General features: G+C 40.0%; 1 protein-coding gene across 2 annotated transcripts; it reads right to left on the bottom strand.

Moving 5' to 3' along the window:
* Positions 1 to 2239: 2239 nt before the first annotated feature.
* On the bottom strand, positions 2240 to 18078 carry LOC135523447 (chitin synthase chs-2-like). Of its 2 annotated transcripts, none has more exons than XM_064950117.1 (19): positions 17958 to 18078; positions 14612 to 14747; positions 13231 to 13416; positions 11609 to 12690; positions 11248 to 11349; positions 10579 to 10743; positions 10252 to 10399; positions 9995 to 10060; positions 9609 to 9843; positions 9031 to 9231; positions 7151 to 7435; positions 5533 to 5712; positions 4861 to 5371; positions 4576 to 4739; positions 4115 to 4458; positions 3747 to 3857; positions 3434 to 3651; positions 3117 to 3183; positions 2240 to 2902 (listed from the first exon to the last, which is right to left on the bottom strand). In XM_064950117.1, the coding sequence occupies exons 1-19, from the start codon at positions 18002 to 18004 to the stop codon at positions 2831 to 2833; spliced, it is 4320 nt and encodes a 1439-aa protein (XP_064806189.1). In that variant the 5' UTR covers positions 18005 to 18078; the 3' UTR covers positions 2240 to 2830. The 2 variants fall into 2 exon arrangements, with proteins under 2 accessions (XP_064806189.1, XP_064806190.1); XM_064950118.1 differs by having other exon boundaries at positions 4576 to 4736.
* Positions 18079 to 19801: the final 1723 nt, after the last annotated feature.

Here is a 19801-nt window from a genome sequence, read left to right as displayed (position 1 = left end):
TGAATAAAATAGAAAGGATATTTTCTCCAAATGATTTTCTCCAAGCGACTCAAATGATGATTTGAAAAAAGTCGCATGAAAGGCATGAGCTCTGCTTTATTTTTTTTGTGCAGACTGTACACACTTCATCAGTCTCTCACTCACAGTTTGACAAGACCTTGATAATGCCTAGAATTTCCTGGCTGCATCCATTTTGTGTGGCCATAATTCCCCTAATAAAAATCTATGCATTTTGCGGACAATGGCCATTGTGCCCTTGGGCTGAATATAATAATTATAATTCCCTTCCCCACAATGCATGCAGAAGCGCCTCTCACTCACATGGCTCTCTGTCACGTGATCAGGTCTTTCTCACTGGCTACAAGTGAAGACCGACACATTGGGGACGCAACTGCGAGTGTCCTTATCCAATTCCGAGGCACATATTGAAGCTATTGGAAGAACTGTCCACATTTACTTGTCGTCAGCCAACAAGATAAGTAGGCCTAACGAACATAAAATGCGTTAGCCTATGTCAATCTAGTAGTACAAAAGTTAACCAATTATATTCAGTGCGAGAAATAAATATTCCAAACATAGTCCAGAACAGTTGTGGGATGCGATATATCCCAAATTAAAGAACCACCAGCATCAAAAAAACTTTTTTAAGCAATGAGCATGACGCAACAGATCAGAACGTTTAGCTTAAAATGTTGATAAACTATTAGGCTATTTCTTCACATTATAAGTGCAGCAATGCGCACCCGGCAGTAGGCTATATACACAAATGTTCCATTAGCAGGAAAACACCATTCTCAAATTGAACACAAATTTGATTATGCATGTTATTATTTTTTTATAAAAGTGCCTTTTTATGGTTAAAATGATCTTCCCCAAGCTTGAAACTCACGTGCTGCGTGTGTATGCCAGTTCAGAGCTACACCCGCTGTAAAGCGGGTTAATGTGCTTCATTTTATTAATAACCTCTAGGGGATGGGTGTCCCTAAACCGGGACGATTGTTGCTAACATGCGCTAATGTGACTAGAACGACGTTGTATACAACAGCCAACTTCCGGAACATAGACATGCCTTATAAGGGCATAAAGCTTAAATTATTGTTAATCAAACTGCACTGTCCAATAACAGTAGCTATTACAGTGAAATAATACCATGATATTTTTGAGGAGAGTGCACAACAACAAAAAACTTTTATCACGGCAACTGGTTTGATACATTAACCTCTGAAGGTAAATACTGTACTTACATTCAGCAATCTTGCTCTGATTTGTCATCCTGAGGGTCCCAGAGATAAAATGTAGCATAGTTTTGTTTGATAAAATAAATGTTTATCTTCAAATGTAGGAACTGGGGTCTACAGTTTGACCCCACTGCTGTCTTGGGCTCCACATCCACCTCGCCCGGCCATTTAGATGTGTAAAAGTTAGTGTATACGCTAATGATCCATCATGTATGACATTCCTGGGGGTGTGTAAACTTAAATGTTTTATTACCATAGCATTTTTGTATGTTCTCTATAGTTATGTACTTGAAATTGTATTAATTAACCAATTCGGCACATTTGGGCAAACTCCTGGCAGACTTGATACAAAATATTGTGCAGTAATGTAATTCTTCACTGGATCAGTATGAAATTTTGCACACACTGCTGCCACCCACCTGGTGGCCAACATCTAAATTACACATAGACTCCAATCTGAAAGTATGGCCTTTCTCTTGCATTTCAAAGATGAAAAAAAATAATAATAATAATAAATCAAACTCATGCTTTTTTGTTTGTATTATCTTATACCAGATCTAATGTGTTAAATTCTCCTACATTAATGTCACATGTTTTAAAGAGAAGCAATGTGCCTAGCCTATAGAAAGCTGATCTGATACTCCTCTTTTTAATAGAGGCCGTCACTCTGTTTTCTCACTCAATTGCATAGCCTATAGAAATGTTGCTCAACATGAGCTCATGAAGTGTTTGATTAGATTTTCGATTACATTTGCAGTGATGTCAGAGTGATTAGAGGAACAATAGAGTGCTGAGTACCAGGCAGTTAGCAAGTTTCATAGGCTGAATGACCAGCAGCAGCATCAGCGCTTGGAGAAGCCTAGTTACAGTGACTATACTGTCACGTGGAATTTGACTACCATCATGACTCACGACCGTCGGTGTGGCAGTAATACAGTCACTGTAACAGCCCTAATCACCCCATGCATTTGCCATTTAATGTTTTGACTGGTAATACAGTATCTGTTAGAAATGTAAATTTTATTTGTTCAACATAGGCAGTCATATCATAAATATTGCAGTACAAATACTAGTACATTTACTTCATGTTCACAATATGTGTTACATTGTCCGTCTGTGAAAGATTGCAAGACCGTTTTCATCAGTTGGATAGGTTCAGAGCCATACATTTAGAAAGGTATTTCGCCTTGGAAAAATGGAGGCTCATGTAGTCGTAGAAGTATGCATCTGTGTATGTATATTTCTCTGGATATGTTTAATGATTTTTTTATGTATTAACTGATCATAATATTGTCTGTTTCCCAGTAAGTACATCCAATCAGGCTGAATTACAATATTTTCATTCTACATCTTATTATGGCTCATTGTTATTCAATATTGAAACTGTTTTTTTTATAGAACACTCAGGCATTGGATAACTATGTTAGTGCTAGCAGTAACATTTCATATTTCACTGCTGCAGTATCATAAGTATCATTACTGCTATGTATATCTGAATTATGTTCAAACATAAAGGTGCAAAATACTTCACAAAGCCACTATTTTGTTTCATGGAACACTCAGTAACAACACGCCCCCCAAAAAAGCCAGTTTCACAAGTCATCACTGGTGATCACAAGGCCGTTGGCTATCTGGTTCTCAAGAATCATCCCCTCCTCGTCCTCCTGCACAAGCAACGGAGAGAAATAAAATGATCAACAAGAAGCATTTTCGGTCTTCATAATAATTGTTTTTCATACAACGTCAAATAAATCATTTATTAACCTGTTAGACATTCAGTATATCTGCACCATAATTACTCAAATCATTAATAATCTACGATCAGGTAGATGATGTGCTTTACCCTCCTTGTTGTTTGGATTAGCAGAGATCACTCACCTCGTCTTTGGGAATGTAGTCTTTTTCTGTGCTTCTGTACGACACCACGTGGATAAGAGTATAAACTCTGAAAAGAGAAACAACACAGTGTACTTTTAGTGTGATTTCATCAAGATTCATCATAAGATAACTGAAATGAATCACTTGCTTGCATTGAGAGAATGTTTTAAAACTGTAATAAGGCGCACAGCATTCTATTTGTCTTTCTGACTTTTATTTGGACATTTCTGTCCTCTTATGCACATTTGGAATGGTGGTGTTATCATTTTGTTATCATATATCATTTTGTGTTTGAGAAATGAGAAATGTTTGCCCACCTGTGGTAAAGCATAGCCAGGAACTGCACCACTAGAAGCACAGCGAATGACAAGAGGAACATCAGACTGAGAGGCTCAACCTTCAGGTATTCTCCTGATGATGTGCCATTTGGCCAGACTTTCTGAATCTTGATACTAATCACATCATTTCCAATGGCTTGTAAAAAGAAAGTGGCCACAATCCACAAAACGTTGACGATGAAATACAGAAACACTGCCTGTAAAACAACAAATACAAAATATGATCGTTCTACGAGCCATGTGTGTTTAATAGAACATAGTAAATAAATAGTATAAAAAAAGAAAAGCCCACCTTGTTTCGTAGTGACTTCAGTTCCCTTGTTACCTCCTCTTTATGAGCTTTATCATCAACAATAGGTGCGAGGTATCTCTCAAGCAGTTTCTTCCAAAAGTCGTGTTCATCCTGCCAAAATGCATAGGGAAACATGGTATGTATATTTGCTCATTTTATTGGAGCACATTGTTGCTCAACACTGTCTGTCCTTCAGATTATCACTCAAAGGGTCTGCTTCCAGAGTACTCAGTCAACTTGTTGCTGACGTCCATCCCAGGTCACAGATGTAGAGAAGACAAAGTCCGGAGCTGCACCAGTAAAACACCAGGCAATACAATACAACATTAAATACAATATGAACGGGTGTGTTTTCACTCAAACATTACCTCAGTGAGTTTCTCCACCTGTGGGGCAATGAGGGTTTTCTCTACAGCTCTTTTTACCCTCCTCTCAAGCCTCTCCATTCGGTTGGTTTTCAGGATCCTCCTGGCAGCCTCGTTAAGGGCGTACTGCAGCTCTTCTAGCTGGCTGTCGCTCAGCACGTCCTCTGGGCCCACCTTGTCCTTCAGCTCTCCGTTCACCGTGTCTGTCAGCATCATCACCAGCTCCTCACACACATCCTCCTGGTTCTTGTTTCTCAGGGTGTAACGGATCTGCTCCTGAAGGTTCCTTTTCAAGTTGGAGTAGGTCAATTTCTTCAGGAACTCTTCCTTGACAGGCTGAACCCAATCTATTGAAAGCAAATTGTGTAGAGGTGCTGTTGATTTATAATTCAACTTGTAGTTACATACTGACTTTTTGTATGTTGTAGGTCACGCTATACTCTTTCATGTACTGAACCACCTACCACTTTGAGGTACACATTCTCTTTCTTCCTCGGTGAAGCCACTATAAAGCGAACCGTCATAAAGCATATTATCATCTTCATCGTCATGGTTATCCTCGTTGTCATCTTCAATGCTGGAATAGGCGCTCTCCTTTTTAGGAATGCTGTCAAACTTGCCAATACTGCTGTGAACAAGAGGATTAAAAGTTACAACAGGTAACAACAGGCCCTCCATTTGATAGATGTTTGTTTTAGACAGTATATGAGCGAGGTCCATTGGGCCTTTGTGAAATGTTTTGTACATGCCTTGTATCATATTCTAAGTCTTTCTTGGCTCTTTTGCGGTCTAAAAGCTCTGGACTTATTTCCTCACTGTTTTCTTCATTTGGGGCATTGTTTTTCTCTTCCTTGGTGTTGGGCGTCTGTTCATGCACCACTTGCTGGGTGACTTGTATGTTTGGATTGACTGCCTGCTGGAGTTGCTGGAGCATCAAGTTATCAGTCTCTTGGGTGACTTGTAGTTTCATATCCCAACAGCAAAGTTTGCAGTTTCGATCACAGAGAACATTCTGGGTCTTCTTCTGTTCTTTTTCCTTGTTTGTCTCTCGAGTGCCCCATGTGACAATGTGCATGTTCACCAAGGAGTAGATTGTGAGCAAGAGATAGCCACTGGGGATACAGATGAAGTACATCAAACCATAGATGATCATGCTGAACTCCTGGGGGTGAAGGATGGCTGTCACCAGGTACATGGCAGCCATGGAAACCAGGAAGAGGCCAGTTGGGGTGATGAATGTGCCCTGCATAGCCATGTCACCTGGGGAACGCATGAAATGAAATGTGTATCGTAACAGTCTGACTGTTTTAACACCAGCCGCCACCCTTTAAAGGATTAGAGGTAAGCTTTATCTTTGCATAAACAACTTGGTTCTGTGTGTTGAGTGAATGAGCATGTGAAGAGTCATTGCCAAAGCTTACCGATGATGGCGAAGAATGATGCTAACATCAGAAAGGCGTACAACACACTCATAATAGCTGCAATGGTGATCTGGGTATTTGGTTTTGCCAAAAAACAAATCAACAGGTAGAAAATAGGTGGGATGACTGATATGATGATGGACAGGGTTCCCTCAATTTTGAACACAAACTGAAAAGCACCTAAAGAGGAAGACAGAAAAAAGAGTGAATACATTCCTGGGATGGAGCTCTGTATCTCATAGCACATAAAAACAATACAATGCGACCTCACTTTTATGGTTTTATTGAACCAAAGCAAAAGTCATAACTGATGGGTATACATACTTTATACTGTTTGTCCTTTAGCCCTGTGCCCTAAAATGTGTAGTCATATGTAATGTCGTTCACCCAGCTGGCTCTCTGCCTGACTTTGCGCTTTTGAACTTACTGACATTTCAAAATACTTAAACTTGACAATAGAATGTTGTATATCACCCAATCAATAATATAATACTCTTAGAAAAAACATCTATTTTTAATTTACAATCTGTAGAAACTATGAAAATAGAAAGGTTCAGAACTTTTGTGAAATATTACAGCACAGTGGAAAAATATATGGCAGCTAGAAAAAGTGGATGGTCTTCAGAGATAAATGGGAGGGGTTGAGGGAAGCTGAAGGATGGGACTGGATGGTCTTCAGAGATAAATGGGAGGGGTTGAGGGAAGCTGAAGGGTGGGACTGGATGGTGTTCAGAGATAAATGGGAGGGGTTGAGGGAAGCTGAAGGGTGGGACTGGATGGTGTTCAGAGATAAATGGGAGGGGTTGAGGGAAGCTGAAGGGTGGGACTGGATGATCTTCAGAGATAAATGGGAGTGGTTGAGGGTACCTGGAGGGTGGGACTGGATGGTGTTCAGAGGTAGATGGGAGGGGTTGAGGGAAGCTGAAGGGTGGGACTGGATGGTCTTCAGAGATAAATGGGAGGGGTTGAGGGAAGCTGAAGGGTGGGACTGGATGGTGTTCAGAGATAAATGGGAGGGGTTGAGGGAAGCTGAAGGGTGGGACTAAAAACAAACAAAATAAAGCTAATGTCAAATATACTGTGTCCATGAAATGTTTATAGTATGAATAAGCTGGAAGTAGAAGCCGAAGTATTTTAGTCCAGTAGTTTACTCCAATTAGGGAGGGGTGGTTGGGTTAGGGGAGAATAATAAAGGAAAATATACACTGTGTATTTTAGGGAAAGGGGGATAACTAGTCAGTTATACAACTGAATGCATTCAACTGAAATGTGTCTTCAGCATTTAACCCAACCCCTGTGAAACAGAGAGGTGTGGGGGGGCTGTCATAATGGACATCACGTCTTCGGCGCCCGGGGAACAAATATACAGTATTTACAAAAATATATATATATGGGGGATTGGAAATGATACAGACAATTACAGTGATAGAAACAACAATCAATCTGCAATATTAAAGCTGATATACACCTTAATAAAAATAAAATATATAACAACTTGACTTAAGGGAAAATGTGGCACTTCAGTTCTAGTTACTCTAGGTCATTTAATGAGTATTGGTTAACAACATATAGACATAAAAGAGTGCGAACAATGAACAAGAATGAACAGAACAGGTACCTGCTATCATCAGAGACACAGAGGCAGGGCCGAGAATGGAGGAGCTGACAGTAAATATCTGGTAGAAGATGTACAGTCTGGAGATAGAAGAGTTCCTCTTGACCGTCTCATTGCCACTGTGCAGGAGGTCCAGGGTGTTGGCCAGAGTAGACGGCCCCCAGCGCCGCCTCTGGTTGTAAAACTCTTTGAACTCCTGAGGGGAGTTGGTGTAGGCGTCAGACGCAGCGTTGTACTCCACTCTCCAGCCCTGCTGGAGGAGCAGGGTGCACAGCCAGCGGTCCTCACCTGGCCAGCAGGAAAAGGGAAGATTCAAGGAATTGAATAGACTTATCAGGTCCTAGGACAGCTGCACACTTAGTGATTATCTCTAGGGTACACTTAACGAGCCAGTAAATATGTATACTCAGCAAAAAAACAAAACGTCCTCTCACTATCAACTGCGTTTATTTTCAGAAAACTTAACACGTGTACATATTTGTATGAACATAACAAGTTTCAACAACTGAGACATAAACTGAACAAGTTCCACAGACATGTGACTAACTGAAATGGAATAATGTGTCCCTGAACAAAGGGGGGGGGGGGTCAAAATCAAAAGTAACAGTCAGTATCTGGTGTAGCCACCAGCTGCATTAAGTGCATCTCCTCCTCATGGACTGCACCAGATTGGCTGGTTCTTGCTGTGAGATGTTACCCCACTCTTCCACCAAGGCACATGCAAGTTCCTGGACATTTCTTAGGGGAATGACCCTAGCCCTTTACCATCCGATCCAACAGGTACCAAACGTGCTCAATGTATTGAAATCCGGGCTCTTCGCTGGCCATGGCAGAATACTGACATTCCTGTCTTGCAGGAAATCATGCACAGATCGAGCAGTATCGTTGGTGGCATTGTCATGCTGGAGGGTCATGTCAGGATGAGCCTGCAGGAAGGGGAACACATGAGGGATGAGGATGTCTTCCCTGTAACGCACAGCGTTGCGATTGCCTGCAATGACAACAAGCTCAGTCCGATGCTGCTGTGACACACCGCCCCAGACCATGACGGACCCTCCACCTCCAAATCGATCTCGCTCCAGAGTACAGGCCTCGGTGTAACACTCATTCCTTCAACAATAAACGCGAATCCAACCACAATCCAGCCTATTGTGGACAGTCCGAGCACTGATGGAGAGATTGAGCGTTCTTGGTGTAACTCGGACAGTTGTTGTTGACATCCTGTACTTGTCCCGCAGGTGTGATGTTCGAATGTACCGATCCTGTGCAGGTGTTGTTACACGTGGTCTGCCAATGCGAGGACGATCAGCTGTCCATCCTGTCTCCCTGTAGCGCTGTCTTGGACGTCTCACAGTACGGACATTGCAATTTATTGCCCTGGCCACATCTGCAGTCCTCATGCCTCCTTGCAGCATGCTTAAGGCATGTTCACACAGTTGAGCAGGGACCCTGGGCATCTTTCTTTTTGTGTTTTTCAGAGTCAGTAGAAAGGCCTCTTTAGTGTCCTAAGCTTTCATAACTGTGACCTTAATTACCTACCGTCTGTAAGCTGTTAATGTCTTAACGACCATTCCACATGTGCATGTTCATTAATTGTTTATGGTTCATTGAACAAGAATGGGAAACAGTGTATAAACCCTTTACAATGAAGGTATGTGAAGTTACTTGGATTTTTATAAATTATCTTTGAAAGTCAGGGTCCTGAAAAAGAGACGTTTCTTTTTTTGATGAGTTTATGTCACCCTTGGTCTATTGAAGCCAACATAAATAGCTCAATAAACTGTGATAAAACGTTCTATGAACCTCCTGTTGTATAATCTAATACTCCAGAGGCATATACTGAAAACCAAGTGCTGTTGATGGGAGAATAAGGAAGTAGTCACCTTGATCATATTGAACATACTCAGAGGCTCTAGTTGCAGTGGTGGTGTATCTCTTGAGCACGTTGTCATCCATCAGAGCTGATCCCCTGAACAAGCTGAAGCATCCAGGACTGCAGAGGACTGAACCAAACACGTGCTCAGCTGTTTTCTGGAGCCAGTGACCAACAGCATACTCAAATTTCTGATACCACACCATTGGACCTAAAATAGAAATCAATGCATGTCAGTTCAGTTATACTGTAGCGGTAGCGAGACATGTTGATATTTTATCTCTCAGTGGTTATTGTTGGAATTGGATTAGGGGCTCCGTATCGTGGAAGTATCGCAGAAGATCCGCGATAAAATGTCAATTTAATTTCCGATTGAGTCGACATATGCAACGTTTCCCGTGGGGTGCAGTCTCCGCGAACGCAGGAACATTGCCTTTACATTTCACTCGAGCTATAACGCGGATCTTTCGCAACGCTTCTGTGATACGGATAGATGCACTTGAAATACACAGTATGCTGGACATAGCCATGTCTGAGTGGATCCCCTAACTCTTTGGTAAAGGGTGTATCAACATCAGTTCTACTCACCCATTCCTGTAGGGTGGATTCGTCCGCATGCAGCACCCACATTGCAGTACTTCCGAAGTCGGTCCACCAGTAATATCAGAGCTGCGGGGTGGAAGTCTGTGTCTCCATCCAGGGCCATGATGTAGGTATTGTCATCAGAGATGTGTTTTCTCTTACTGTCATTGTCATGCTGTGGCAACAGGAAACTCTCCCCATCCAGTGATATGAGACTGGCACGGCAAGGATTATTCTGTCTCTGTAGAAGACCAATACAAAAAAAATCATACACCTTAATTTAGAGAAACCATGGAACTATGGCTCGCTACTGATTTTTCATATTTACAGATCAGATGTATTGTGGGGATAAAGGCAATAACATGGAAATTAGCATTAAATATATTACATACCGTTATCTTTTGAGGATTCTTGACAATGTATCCTTTCCATCCAAGCAGATAGTAGAGGTACATGATCTGAAAGACATGTCAGATGCAAACTTATAACCATTTAATTTTCCTCAAGTGTGTTCATACTAAAACCAAAAAAAAGCAATTACAAAATATTTATGTTCTTCAAGAAAAGTCATTAAAGTATGTTTTAAAGAACGTAGGTTAACAGTGGTGAAATCATGGAATACAGTAATATTGAAAATCATCCTACCCACCTGTGACCATCTCTTCTTGTTTCTGATTAGCTGTTTGTCTTTCAAATGGAAATACAGCATGTTTCCTTCTGGCATCACAAACATTAATCGCCCGCCATAAGGAGTCTCAATAATTGACACATCATCAGGCTCCTTATTGGTGAATACCCTGAAATACACAAACATTCCAGATTCATTATGAAACAGTTGGCAGTCTTTTGGATTGATAGAATTCCCCCATTTATACTGAATGCATCTTAAAGTAGAGCTTGCTTGTGCTCGTTAACTGGCACTTGGTCTGGTTCTTATAGGGAGTAAAGAGCAAAGATAAACCAAATGTCCACTTACCTGTAAACCTCTATGACCACATGAATGAGATCGGTCACATATTCGTTGATAAACTTTTTGTCTGTCTCTTTGTTTATCATGAATGCGTCATCTACAAATATGTGGCATTCAAAGTCAAAAACATCTTTATGTTCCTCTTTTGGGTCACCTCTGTACCGGTCCAACCTGAAACCATCAAGACACATGTTAGGAGAACATCCTAATTTTATGCAAAACATTATAATAATTACCTCCTTATCATTCATTGTATTTTGTCAAAGTCTGTTGGTCCTTGTACACGCTAAGGTTGTAGAACTGATGTGGAACGCATTTCATACAATGGTTGTGATATAACTGATATTTTGGTAATACAATGGAGAGTTTGTCTGTATCAATATGTTTACACAACCATTTTACTGTGTCTCCACAACGCTTGTGTAATTATGTTTGTGCAGAAAAACTACCACAACAAGTGAAAAATGTTTTGAAGGCTACATGAGTTATACAACTTGAGTGCGGTGTGAACGGTGTCATTGTCTTGTGTTGTATACAAGAGGTCTCTGCTGCACACACTCACACACACACACTCATTCACACACACTAACATTGTACATTTATATGAAATAACTTTTCAGGGCTAGAAATGTTTAAATGTCAAACACAGCCAGCTGAAAGTGATAAGCACAATACCTGAACATGGATGTGAGGATCTTCAACATCTCGTCATAGGTCTCATGCCACATTGTTGCACAGAGGTAAATGACACAATTCTCCACGTCGTCAACAACACTACTGTAGAATGAAAAACATGGGAAAGTATGAGAACATGTTTGGATGGAGGAGAGAGAGCCATTTCTAAACATGTTTGAATGCAGAGTGATCAGAGTTAATGTCAGTAAGTGTATTTCAGCACACTACCACTAAGACTCTTTCTTATATAGTGCACTGTCGGCAAAACTCAACAATTACTGAATAAATGTCTATTTGCACTGTTGCAATGTGAAGTCTTAAACCATGTGGACTTTTAATCAATTAAATAGCAAAGTCTTACCTCTCCTGGTTCCTTGTTTGCACAACCTTCATCTTGGTGTTCAGAAGCAGAGACAGGTCGATGAAGGCAGATTCATAGAGGCGTCGTACAAACAGCTCAGTTGTGCGTTCGATCCTCTGGACCTTGAAGTTCCACACGTAGTAGGTGCATGTGATGAGCCCGAGCCACATGCAAATGCCCTCCAGCGCAAGTAGGGAGAAAGGCCAGGTCCAGTAATGGCTACTCAAAGAAGTCCTGCAGATGCTCTTTGTGAGCTCCAGCATCACGACAGTGCTGGTGTTCTTGGTGCTCAGGTCAACTAGGCTCGAGCAAAAGTCTATGATAGAAGTTGTGTCGGCCCCAGCTAGGTATTGAGATTGCGTTAGGAAAAGGATCATGCCGAGAATGAGAACAGCGGGCCCGGTAAAACAGACAGGGAAGGCGAAGCTCATTCGCACAGAGTGGATCTTACAAGCCACCACTCCAAACCAATGGCATGCAGCAGAGAAAAAGGCTTGAAGGAAAAGTACAGTAAGACCAATATCAAGTGTCTCTCTATGCCTCGCAATTGTACTTTCATCTTCATCGGCCTTAGGGGTGAAATCAAAATTTGACCATACAATATTTTCCTGTATCAATACGTGGTATATGAGGTACACAGCAGCAATGACTACAACCCTTAGAAGACTCGATATCACAAATACAAAGTCTCTGAAGGTGTCCAACTCAGCCAGCATTTCTTGCATGTTGTTGCTCGCCTGCACTGGGTTTTCCCACCAGTTCAGGGAAACCAAAAAAGATGCAAAAAATGCAATGCCAACATACCAATAACAGTCGTCCTCCTGGCCTGATACAAAAGAGGTTACCCGGACGTAATAGTCTGCCCCAAGGAGAAAGTAGCCGGTCAGGACAAGCATAAGAGAACAAATGGGGAAGATGATCTTCCAGTTCTCTCTCTGCAGACGAAATACAATCTGTAGGACGGAGGAAAGCATGCAGACTCCCCCGGAGATAAAGAGGTTTGTCAGCACGTCAAACTGGGGCATCACCACCAGCACCAGGATGGAGGTCCCAAGAGACACCAAGCATTCAATCCCACACACCTGAAAAATACACATTTAAGTTTGTATTGACAGCATGCGGTGTTGGGGAAGCTACTCTGAACATATATTTTACCAGGCTACCAATTACTTCACACTGGAAGAAGAGAAGCTACACTAAAGCTACCCTTAAACAAGTGAAGTCACTACATCCAAACTACTTCATGAAATATTATCATATGTAAATCTGAAATGTCATGGACTACAAATTGCAAGGTCAGATTACTTTGCGGTCATATGTTAACAGAATGTTTAATTTAGTCTATTTAACACAAACACAATGTTTCAAGTGAGAATTAGGCAGGTATGATGCCGAAAAATTCTTGCCTACTTCTCCCCTATTTTCTTTTCTTTTTCCAGAAAAACAGCAGTGTGTAGTTCCAGTAGTTAGCTACACCGCTACATGGTGAGAATATAACTAACTACTGAAAATACTGCATAGATTAGAAATGAATTCCCCAACACTGACAGCAAGAAATTTGAGCAGCAATTAAGACATACAAAGATCACCAAGAAGTCAAATTGTATAATATTTCAACTTACAATTCCCATAGTTCTCATGTTTGGTGGGACGAAGTTCTTGAAAGCGCATTTCCACAGTGACTTGAGGAACACGAGCAGGTTGGGCATCACCAAACAGCCCACGAGCATGAGCATGTAATATTGTCTTTCCTTGGAAGTCCTAGTCGATGTGGGGCTTGAGAGTGTGGAGAGAACCAGTAGAGAGCCCTGGCGGGTTAGATGTAAACACAATTGACATCAGACTCCTAATATTATAGCATCTAAGATTCATTCATTTAAACACTGATCTACATAATGAGTGTGAACAATTCCTTCATAGTGTTAGCAGTGTATGTGTTAGAGAGAGAAAAAAACAGATGGGAGAGTACTAGGGTGTCTAGGGTGTCAACCTGGTCTCAGAGCATTTCGTATTATTCTGTACAAAAATCTGAGGCCCCATTTAGTATGATATTTTATGTTTTGTATGGTGTGAATTAATTTGTGGATGTCCATCACCCATTTGGTATGATATGTTCCGAATTACAATTCGCAGATTTGAGATTTGTCTCATAAAAACCCATTCCCCTACCCTTGTATAATATTCATCAATGCTGAGTTGTGGAAATGTATCTGATATGGTATGGATTCTATATATCTATTATAAGATGACATCCCAGGAGGTATTATGCTTGATCCAGTAGTTTCCAGGTTCATGGTGCTAGGGTCAATGCTAGATGTGATACAGTTTATGTGAAATTGACGTCAAGGCCCTCCCGAGTGGCACAGTGGTCTAAGGCACTGCATCGCAGTTGCTTGCTGTGCCACCAGAGATCCTGGTTCGAGTCCAGGCTCTGTCGCAGCCGGCCGTAACCGGGAGACACATGGGGCGGTGCACAATTTTCCCAACATCGTACGGGTTAGGGGAGGGTTTGGCTGGCAGTGACTCCTGTGGCGGGCCGGGCGCATGCACGCTGACACGGTCGCCAGGTTTACGGTGTTTCCTCTAACACATTGGTGTGGCTGGCTTCTGGGTTAAGGGGGCAGTGTGTCAAGAAGCAGTGCGGCTTGGTTAGGTTGTGCTTCAGAGGACGTATGGCTCTTGACCTTCGCCTCTCCCGAGTCAGTACAGTGATGAGAGAAGACTGTAAACTACCAATTTGATACCACGAAATTGGGGAGAAAAAAGGGGTAAAAGTAAAGAAATTTAAATTAAATAAATTGATGTCAAAAGTTGACATTTCTTTTGCATTTTATCTTACACACCGCAGCCTTTTCCTAATCTTAACCTAATTGTCATAACCTGTTACGTTAATTATCCTAACCTGCTGCGTAAGTTCTCCTCACCTGTTATAAAAAGTCAATTCTGACATAAGATGTAACCTGTCTACACTAAACTGGGTGCTGGTCCCTCATTTTGGCTCACCTTGCTGATGACAGCACTGGACAGGACCATTATCCCCACGAACGCTGCCACCAGGTGCTGGAACAACTCAAAGCATCTTCTCTTCTCCTCTTTCTCAGCACCAATGGGATTTAACTGGAATGGATCCCAGGTGTCTCTGTGACAGTATCGAACACAATTTCAAACAGTTTGTTAAAACGGTTTATTACTGTTTAATAAACCGTCCTTAAAATAATAACTTCCAGTCTTTATAAACCCTTTATAAAGTGTAGCTGTATAGAGTGTTACTGTAATGTCTGACTTGAAGATATGTTATATTCAGTGATGGGAAGGTACAGATGTAGGATTTTAATTTTCTCACAACAAGAAAATAATCCAGCAGCAACAGGAAATGTGAATTATTGTGTGGACTATAATTAACATTATCATTTTTTTTAAGGGTTGATACATTTATTTTATTTTTACAAACTTTAGAAGCCTTTGCATTTCCTACTGTGCATGACATTTTCTGCACAACAAGGTAATCTAATTAAGATCCTACACCTGTAAATGATTTTAGTAGTTCATCATTGGGTCAAAGGAAGTAAGTCACAAGTGACATCATATAACATCCATTATAAACTGGGTGGTTCGAGCCCTGAATGCTGATTGGCTGACAGCCGTGGCATATCAGACCATATACCACGGGTATGATAAAAACATTTATTTTTACTACTCTTTTACTGCTCTAATGTTGGTAACCTGTTTATAATAGCAATAAGGAGCCTCAGTGTTTATGGTTGTCAGGGAAAGGTGACACTAAATGAGCCACTATTGAATCATTAGAATTGTAAATGAAACTGCTAATTGGGTGCAGTAGGTTCAGACAATGTCATATCCATGAATGATGCCCAGTCGGTCTGTATTCAGACAGCCAGTCTTACCTTATCTAATGAGCTTTGGCTTTGACATAACTATGGCGTCAGTATAAGCACCCAAACGCACCCAACCCAATTGTGACCAGCCCTACATGGTGAATCGCCCTAATTAAGATATGACCATTATCCATTATATCAACCTTGTGTAAACAACCTCATGTCCACCAGGTATACTGAATAAAACTGAATTGAACGAGGGGAAAAAATGTTGACGGTGTTATCTCAAATAATTGATCTGAATAGACTGTTGATGATGTTCTAGATCAGTGGTTCTCAACCTATCCACAGGGGGTAGTTGGAAGACCCATAACACTGTAACACCTTGAATTTCTCCAAACACAAACAAGCTAGAGTGATGAAATACAGTACATGCACATTTGGGTTGTCTCCTTGCTTGTTAAGTCACAGGCAAATATTTCAATATTTGCATGTTTTATGGACACATATTAGTTTTTTAAGGGTTAAATTATCTTTACTTACTGCCCTGAGAATTCATTCCCAATAATTCAAACTAGCATATTTTTTATCACTATACTGTACACTACCAGTCAAAAGTTTTAGAACACCTACTCATTCAAGGGTTTTTCTTTAGTTTTACTAGTTTCTACTTTGTAGAATAATAGTTAAGACATCAAAACTATATAGTATGTAGTAACCAAGAAAGTGTTAAACAAATCCAAATATATTTTATATTTGAGACACTTCAAATTGCCACCCTTGCCTTGATGACAGCTTTGCACACTCTATTTGGATAAACACCTTTTTTGGTTACTACATAAATCCATATGTGTTATTTCATAGTTTTGATGTATTCGCTGTTATTCTACAATGTAGTAAATATTAAAAATAAAGAAAAACACTTGAATGAGTAGATGTTCTAAAACTTTTGATCGGTAGTGTAGAGTATGTTGGCTAAACTTTGACATGAATGACGTTGTCACTAATATTGTCTGTTGCTAAGCACATGAGGTTGTGTCATGGTAGCTAGGTTGGGGGCAATTGTAAAGTAGTTTTAAAATTACCCTGGGCCAAGCAGCCAAATTATGAAAAGAAGGGATTTTAACTTTAAGATTGTATGAATAATACATGAAATGTACAAATACTAACTTTAAATAGCATTGAGGTCCTGTAGAGTGCCAAAGAATTTGTAAACAGATATCATTTGGGCACCATCAGACTATTCAGATGTTTTGAGAAGAACCAAATGGCCATGCAAAAACATGGGTGTTTCTGTAATTATTGGTTAAGTACATAGAAATACTAATATTTCTAGGAAAAGTATTACATATGATGATTCATGAACATGAATGTTTTTGAAGTTAAGTACATTTATTTGGTTTATTTTTTGGGGTGTCACATTTGACCCCAACCAACTAGTGTTAACTTCCAATCTTTTCGGATTAAAATCGATATTGTGATCCGACCATCTTACGTACATACCTATAAATGGTATGAATGATTAGGAGACATATGTACCTTTCTTATATCAAAACATGACTGGCCTAGTTCAAGTGGTCTCTGAGCAATAGAGTAAAATAGAAACATTTCCTCCAGTCTCCCCTACTTCAGGCAGAGCAAAATGTAGTTGTGGATAGAGTTACCAGAAAGTATTGCGAACCCCTGGTCTTTTAGACGGATAGTATTAGACAAAATAATCCACATATTCGGTCATTTAAAAAAGATATATCAAATCAAATTTTATTGGTCACATGCACATATTTAGTAGATGTTATTGCGCGTGAAATGACATGCTTGTGTTCCTAGCTCCAACAGTGCAGTCGTATCTAACAATTGTATATTTAAAACATTTCATCTATTGATCAGTTTACATACCTATAATTGCATGCTATTATTGATCCTAAAGCATGAAATCATTGCAATGCATCTATCATGCTCATTCTAATGTCTCAAAACACTTATTCTAAGCAAATAATGTGTGTAGGCATTTAACAAATATTACATTGTAAGATGTTAGTGGTGTTTTAATTGCTATTAAACGGCTTTCTTTCAATATAACAATGTCAGTATTGATCTAATATCTATTGTTCTAACACTATATCCTCCGTAGAGTAATAGATGAATTATAACAGCTTCTAGTGACATCTCACACACTGCCAAGGAAAGTTCCAGCATTATCAGAGCAGCGGCCCGCGATAAGGAGCATTTGATAAGGAGTTCAACTTTGCTTCCTTATATTGTATATCTTCAAAACGAAATTCTCATTAGTTTCCCAATAATGGTAAATGATATCTACCATAGTACATAGTATCGTTGTATCATGATATAGTTGTATTACTTATATTAAGTGTCATTTCAGTATTGGTAGAATATTTTTCCATGTCTACAGTGCTAATTATTTTCAAGATCAGGCCCTGTGAATCCTAACAGTTTTGATTGAAATGATTCTCACGTGAAACTGAATTAAATTATTTTTGATTAATAAAACTAACCTGTGCCTTCCTTCCCTTTTCCTCCCTCTGAATTTGAGCTCCTCCATGTTTCACTGTCCTCAGTGGTACAGCTTAGTGGTCCTAAGTGCTAGTCCATTTGCTGAGGCACTAAGGTATTGGCATGCGTCAGTTCACTTTAATCAGCTACCACTATTTGAGATGCCTTGGGCCCTCCCTCTTTTATTGTCCTTTCACCCATAAAGAGGTACAAGGATCATCCATAATACGTAACACTGTAACATCTTTATTGTCTCTCACGGAAATGAATGAACATTTTGAGGTATCTTTTTGCTTACCTTTATGACAATTTACATAATTTACATACTGTACAAACTTAACCACCGAAACATTTACATGTTTTCAGTGGGGCAATTTCGTCACCAAGATGAGTTACATAGCAACAATGCTTTCAGAATATACTTGATATTCTGGTTCTATCATTACAGAACATAAATTAACAGGTCTTCAATGCAAGGTCATAGTATGATGAAGGACCTCATAGATAAATACCCACCACACTCAAACTTAACACCTTGAGATGTGATTTTGCTTTGAGGACCATTTTGAAAATGCTTTTAGATTACAAATGATGAATTTGTTCAAAGACTCCCTCAGTATACAAAGATCCTCCATTTGTACTACAGTATGTCTACAAAAATAAGACACACAAATCTCCACTGGATGAGGAGCTTAGTAACTCCAATGACTTAAGACAGAATTCAGATCTTTTTTTTCCTTGTTCATGTGTCGATTGTTCCATTTTTATCCACCAAGAATGTAGGTAGACTTTGGTTTCATAAGGAAGTGAATATCTTTTTTATTTCACAAAAACAATTGAAGTTATTTCAGAAATGTATAGCCTTGTTTATACCTGGTGCTGACATGCATCTTTGTCCTGATCTTGTACACATTCAGAGAAATACAGTATGTCTACACATGGTATTAAAATGTGTCTCTTATCTGTCGACCTTGCCCCCATTGTGACCACTTTTCCAGGTCCCTCACTGTATGCAAATTAATTGACGGCTATTCTATCAAAATAATATTTTTTTCTTTATTTTAAGACACATATTGATGCCATGAGCCATAAAGGTTTACTTTAATCAGCTAACACAATTTAAGATGCCTCAGGCCCTCCCTCTTTTCCTGTCCGTTCACCCATAAAGAGGTACAAGGATCATCCACAATATGTATGTCATGACTTCCGCCGAAGTCGGTTCCTCTCCTTGTTTGGGTGGCGTTCGGCGGTCGACGTCACCGGTCTTCTAGCCATTGCCGATCCACCTTTCATTTTCCATTTGTTTTGTCTTGTTTTCCCACACACCTGGTTTACATTCCCTCATTACCTGTCGTGTATCTGTTCCCCCCATGTCTGTGTGTGGAATTGTTTGTTGTAAAGTGTTTGTGCACTTCTGACTGGTTCGTGACTGGTTATTTTGTACCCATATTTTGTTGTTTTGGGTGCTGTTGGTTTTGCTTACTAAACTGCTCCGGTTATTACCCAGTTCTGCTCTCCTGCGCCTGACATCCTTGCAGCCAAACACGCACCTCTTATAGAATTCCACACGTATCACTTTAACATCTTTATTGTCTCTCACGGAAATGAATGAAACTAGAAAGGTAACATTTTGAGGTATCTTTTTGCTTACTTTTATGACAGTTCACATCATTTACATACTGTATGTACAAACTTAACCACCTCAAAAATGTACGTCTTCAGTGGTGCATTTTCGTCACCAAGATGAGTTACATAGCAGCAATGCTTTCAGATTATACTTGATATTCTGATTCTATCATTACAGAACATAAATTAACAGGTTTTCAATGCAAGGTATGATGAAGAA

This window comes from Oncorhynchus masou, chromosome 31 (genome assembly GCF_036934945.1).
Source record: "Oncorhynchus masou masou isolate Uvic2021 chromosome 31, UVic_Omas_1.1, whole genome shotgun sequence".
NCBI lineage: Eukaryota > Metazoa > Chordata > Actinopteri > Salmoniformes > Salmonidae > Oncorhynchus > Oncorhynchus masou.
The sequence above is the reverse complement of the archived record's forward strand: the minus strand, read 5'-3'. Positions and strand labels throughout refer to the sequence as shown.

Coding starts and splice junctions, on each gene's coding strand:
- LOC135523447 (XM_064950117.1), bottom strand. CDS start 18,004: ATGGAGGAGCTCAAATTCAGAGGGAGGAAAAGGGAAGGAAGGCACAG. Junction 10,400..10,578: donor GTGGTCATAGAGGTTTACAG/GTAAGTGGACAT, acceptor TGTGTATTTCAG/GGTATTCACCAATAAGGAGC. Junction 3,652..3,746: donor TGAAGTCACTACGAAACAAG/GTGGGCTTTTCT, acceptor GTTGTTTTACAG/GCAGTGTTTCTGTATTTCAT.